Genomic DNA, 6000 nt, shown 5'->3' on the forward strand with positions numbered 1-6000 from the left:
GATCTTAAGTACCTTGGCATGCTAAAATGCGAACTGCCCTAAAATACTAGGTACAGGTACAGTCATTTAGCCAACGCTTTTATCCAAAGCCACACACAAATGAGGCTTATGTCCACCAAAGCATACAATCAGCCACATGGAGGGGCATAGAGTAAGCTATACGCTGCAAACATCCAAACATCCATGACCTGCATGTCAAGATGAAGCCCGACGTACAAAAGTGAACAGGAAGCAAAAGCCCCACAAAGAGAATAGATGCACACAGAGAATCCCCCAGTGGGATTTCAACCTATAACCTTCTTGCTGTAGGTACAAACCACCAAGCCTTTGAGCAACCACACTGCCACAGGTTGTGTCACTCGTGCTAGCTCTGACAGTAGAGACACCTGCACGGAGCTAGTTTGCTAAGATCCACAAACGCTACAAGCAGCCCAATCACATGACTAGACAGTCAACGGCTGCTACGGCTTAAAGAGCTAAACACAGCTAATGATGACCAAGGGGTAAGGAGGCTAGCTAGGTTGTGTTGCTGTGCGTGAAGTGCGCAGACAGCCCAAACACGGCCATGTCGTCTGTGGTCGTCATCGGGCCCTAATTGGTGCGGATGCGTAGTCCCAGCTGTCTCTGTCTCACTCACTCACTCACTCACTCACTCACTCACTCACTCTCTCTCTCTCTCTCTCTCTCTCTCTCTCTCTCTCTCTCTCTCTCTCTCTCTCTCTCTCTCTCTCTCTCTCTCTCTCTCTCTCTCTCTCTCTCTCACTCTCACTCTCACTCTCACTCTCACTCTCACTCTCACTCTCTCTCTCTCTCCTCTCTCTCTCTCTCTCTCTCTCTCTCTCTCTCATTTGCATGCGAGGGTCGTGAAGACGTCCTACTTTTGTTTGCACCGGTTCAGGCACAGTTCAAGCATGCCGCCTTTGAATAAGGATTAAGGAGTTTCTATTGTTTTACTTTTTGCAGAACAAAAACTTTAAAAGCAAAAGATGCTTGAAAGATAATAATCTTTAGTTCCTCTTGAAGTGAGCAAACAAAATGGCGTCAATTGTCTGTTCAATGATTGGTCAATGATGGAACTCACCCATTTCCTGGAAGAAGTAGCCGTTCTTGGACCTTCCAGAGGGAGGGGCCTCTGAGAGAGAGAGAGAGAGAGAGAGAGAGAGAGAGAGAGAGAGAGAGAGAGAGAGAGAGAGAGAGAGAGAGAGAGAGAGAGAGAGAGAGAGTTAAAGTCAGGGTTAAGGGTATTTCACTGGTAAAACAACAAACTATGTAACGTAACTTAAAATAAAGACAAAGCCAATGGAGCGATCGGGAGGAATACATAAGGATCTGATTAAGTAGGAGTACTTAAGAGTATTCCCCAGCTATGATATCAATATCACCTGTGGTTAGAATATTAAGCCTGGGTATCCATCTCCTCTTGCACTGCAAAACCACTGCAGACCAATTCATTACAATCAATAGCAGAGTGGATCTGTTTGTGGGCAGGACAGTCCAATACATCAGAACACTAACTGGCTTTACTGCAAGGAAGTCAGGCTCTTTCAGAGCTATACTGACAAGGAGACAGCAGCTAGCCTCTACTCTATATGGACAACATGATACTGTATATATTTGAATATATACATATAGATCTACCCAGTGTATCTTTACAGTACACACACAGGAATGGTACAATTCATTCAATGTCAATTTTCCATGTGTTAAAATGCAGAGGATGAATGGTGAAAGGTATTTCTACCAATCTTTCTGGTTATTCTGCTTCCCTTCTGCACTGCGGAGGCAAGAGCAAAGACACACGGCTTCACTGCTGTCCGGCACCGTAAAATCTATTCACCGTCTCAGTTCTCAGTTTCAGTTATTTTATTCAAGTTTTCACCTTTTGGCTTTACTTTTCCCTAAAAGAAACAGTGTCTGCGATTGTGTCCATATTATATTCTGTACTATACTGAACTACCCAAAGAATCATAAACTACTATTTTGTCGTTTAGTATATCAGACACTTAGTATATCAGACACACCATTTAGAGACAATTTAGCGACAGGTCATTAAGGAGCAGGTAGGGGTTAGACAGTACAGAGACCGGTCATTAAGGAGCAGGTAGGGGTTAGACCAGGGGTGCCCAACCTTTTTTGACCCAAGATCTACTTTTCAAGTAGCCAACCTCCCGAGATCTACCAGCAAACCTACCTTCAAGCGGGGGGGGGGGGGGGTAGAGAACAATTGTTGACGGGGGGGGGGGGGGGGGGGGGGGGGGGGTGGGGGATTGTATCGTGAACCAACGGACTTCAGTGGGGGTTTCATTCCGTCTGCGCACGGAACCTTCTCAACGATAATCAATAATCTTCCTCCCACTCAGGGTGAAAATGGTAGGTCTTAGCTTGTTTCCCCTCAGCCATACCAACGTATAGGAGTGTGTAACTACTGTTGACGGCTTTCAACTGCTGTTAACAGCACATGCGCTACCGCGCGTATATGTCCCGCGCAAATTTAATTTCATTAAAAAATAAAAAAAAATAAAAAAATTTTTTTTTTTTTTTTTCTTCACCCCTCGCGATCGACTTGGGATCTGTCGGCGATCTACTGGTAGACCGCGATCGACTGGTTGGGCACCCCTGGGTTAGACAGTACAGAGACAGGTCATTAAGGAGCAGGTAGGGGTTAGACAGTACAGAGACAGGTCATTAAGGAGCAGGTAGGGGTTAGACAGTACAGAGACAGGTCATTAAGGAGCAGGTAGGGGTTAGACAGTACAGAGACAGGTCATTAAGGAGCAGGTAGGGGTTAGACAGTACAGAGACAGGTCATTAAGGAGCAGGTAGGGGTTTGACAGTAGAGAGACAGGTCATTATGGAGCAGGTAGGGGTTTGACAGTAGAGAGACAGGTCATTATGGAGCAGGTAGGGGTTTGACAGTAGAGAGACAGGTCATTATGGAGCAGGTAGGGGTTTGACAGTAGAGAGACAGGTCATTAAGGAGCAGGTAGGGGTTTGACAGTAGAGAGACAGGTCATTATGGAGCAGGTAGGGGTTTGACAGTACAGAGACAGGTCATTAAGGAGCAGGTAGGGGTTTGACAGTAGAGAGACAGGTCATTAAGGAGCAGGTAGTGGTTAGGGCATCTTGCTCAATGATGCATAACGGTAGGCAGTGGACATTGGGGGATCGAACACAGAATCTTTGGGGCGGTAGGTAGCAGAGAAACTCTCATGGTACCTAACAGTACGGATGATATATTGTTATCAGAGCCGGGCCCATCTGAGGGCTTATTCTCTGCTTAAAGAGGGAATTAACCCAGCACTGCAAAACCCCCTTAAGTCCTCTAACTGTCATTAGCCATTTCCCACCTCAAACACCTTTAAAACTAAGACTTCATTATATCAGGGTCAGTGCACTCATAGTTAGGGTGTTTGACTTCCTGCCAAAAGGTGTGGGATCAATACCGAAAGCCCCCAGCCTACCTGTAGGGCCTCCAACAGCAAGCCGCCCCCCCCCCCCTAACCCCTACCTGCCCCTGATGACATGTATCTGAATTCGCCGCAGGTCATTCTGGATTAGAGACTAGCTGAAAAGCACACGTCTGTTTGGGATTGAGTGTGAGGCGTCATTAGCCGGCAGTGACAGCCACGCGGCGGCCATGCAGAACCTCGTCCTGACTGGATGTCAGCCCCGGTGTGTTCGGAGCGGATGTGTGCTGGTAATGTGTTTCTGTAGCTCAGGGCTGGCTGTGTCATCCATCATTTATCCAACCGACTGTCTCCGGTCGTTAGGTAGACGCGGCACGACGGCCCCGGGGGCCGGACTGAAGGTACGGGGGGGACGTTTACCATCAGCTGTTCCGTGCACAGACCACAGAGCATGTCTTTAATTAAAGGGGAAGGGGTGGGAATGTGGCGGCTCAGATTCAAACACACAACGGTCGGGGATGGGAGCTCCGGCGGGGGGGGGGGGGGGGGGGGGGGAGTGATCCCCATGGTTACGACACACGGCGACTTTGAGATACTTGCTTTATGAGGACACGTTGTCGAGCGTGAGCGTTATAAGGCGCGGTGTCGTCGCTTGACATCGCGTTACACTTAACGTGTCAGGAGGAATCACTCATGTCATAGATTTAACAATATATTTCATTAAATGGCAAGACACTTTAGTCTTTTCTGGTGCTCCCTGCTGTAGGATCTAAGACATGACATACAGATGTCAGATACAGAATACCAACAGCATACCAACATTTGACCACAGGGGGCACTAGATCATCCCACGATGGGGTCAGATATCTCAGCCCATCCTTTAGTTTACATACAATACGGATCAGAACCAAAGCAGGTAGAGGCTGGGGTGCCGGTGGGTTAAATGTTGCTCCACACACTTAACTTTGCAGAGTGTGCGTTTGAGAAGGTCTTACTGTGAATTGACCGCCGATCAGTGCACATGCGTTTGATTGGACCGCTTTGGCCGTCACCTGGTAGGTGGGCGCATGACCAGACTGTCCAGCCAGAACTTGCCACGCCCGTAAGCCCGTGGGGCAGCAGTACCTCAGGTAACTCGGGTCGGACGGTAACCGCAAGGTTGCTAGTTCGAGTGTCGAGGTGTCCCTGAGCAAGGCACCTAACTGTTCCTGACGAGTTGGCTGTCGCCTTGCATGGCTGGCGCCGCCGTCGGTGTGTGAATGTGTGGATGAATGGGTGAATGTCAGACAATATTGTAAAGCGCTTTGGTTGGCCACTGGTTACAAAAAAGCGCCATATAAATGCAGTCCAGTCCATACGTGTCAGAGAAGCCTTACCCTCTCTGGGATGTGGCCAACTAAATCAACAGCTGCCCAGACCCGGGCATGAGTACCCTGGTAGTGTCCCCAAAGAGGCTCTCCTGTGTCTCCTACAGAAGGGGACCTGAGGTAGCAGAGTAGAACAGTAGAAAATAAACCATTTGACACCAGTTTTTACTTCACTGCGGGGTTATTTTTGTAACAGTGAACAAGATACCAGAGATGACTATGGTCCTAGAAGATTAAGAAGACATTAGGGGTTATCGATCTGGGCGATGTTTACGTCCGATATTTGCCATGTTTTCAATTATCGATAGCCGCATTTCCATGCCGATATCTCCGCCGTTTTTATTAACATCGGTTTCTTTTAGAATTTTTTTGTGATTTACGTTCTTCCGATTGCCGCCCACCGCTCCCAGAAAGGAGCAGTAAGCACTGAACCAATGGAGACAGCTCTTTCAGGGGCCAGCCGGTTCTGGGGGGGGTAGGTCTCTGAGGAGCGGCGAGGAGGAACAGAGCGCACGGCGAGGAGGAACAGAGCGCACGGCCTCAGAGTAACACCTCACGTAGTAGGATCAAACGGAAGCAGAGATTACACCGGAGAGCGCCGTGCGCTTCCGGAGCCGCTGTTCTACCTCCTGTTGGACTCGGCTCTGGACTACCACTGTAATGAAAGACTTCCTACTGAGACGTGCGCCTCGCGCGGAGAGCTCATTCGTAGCGTGAGAAAGATAAACACGAGTCCCCGCGGCCTAAACCGCTAACGGATTAGTGCCAGCAAAAGAGGAAGACCACACGACTTATTTGAAAGAGTTGGCTTCTCGTTTCTGCCTCCACCCATCTCGCTTCCTCACACACCTCCCCCCCCCCCCCCCCCCCCCCCACCATCTCTCTCCCCAGGAGACAGATGTACTGGTGGATATCCTGGGAGAGGATGTTCTGGTTGGATACAGTGGTCATTTTACTAACCCTGTTTGGAATGATTTTATTTTTTGGGATTTATTCCAAATTAATGTGGGCTATCGGTGTCTGTGATGACAGGAGGCCAAAATGAAATTGGTCGCTCGCTCCCTAGAAGACACGCAAAGCAGGTTTAAAACAAATTAAAACCACAGAGTCCCCTGGCACTTTGGGAGGATTGGTGTCCAGACACACACCAGGACAGAGGACAGAGGTCCACCGGCCCTGGGGGTCCAATCAAGAGACCCCCTGCTGCGCCGAGCCCACCACCTGCT

At 48.9% G+C, this 6000-nt stretch overlaps 1 protein-coding gene across 2 annotated transcripts in view; it reads right to left on the bottom strand.

Moving 5' to 3' along the window:
• The window catches only part of slc4a11 (solute carrier family 4 member 11), an 81383-nt gene that overhangs the window by 55545 nt on the left and 19838 nt on the right, over nt 1-6000 (bottom strand). For both annotated transcript variants that reach the window (XM_056590221.1, XM_056590222.1), the window contains exon 2: nt 1082-1132. In XM_056590221.1, coding sequence (XP_056446196.1) covers nt 1082-1132 — 51 coding nt within the window. The remainder of the gene's footprint in view (nt 1-1081; nt 1133-6000) is intronic.

This window comes from Gadus chalcogrammus, chromosome 5, assembly GCF_026213295.1.
Source record: "Gadus chalcogrammus isolate NIFS_2021 chromosome 5, NIFS_Gcha_1.0, whole genome shotgun sequence".
Taxonomy (NCBI): Eukaryota; Metazoa; Chordata; class Actinopteri; order Gadiformes; family Gadidae; genus Gadus; species Gadus chalcogrammus.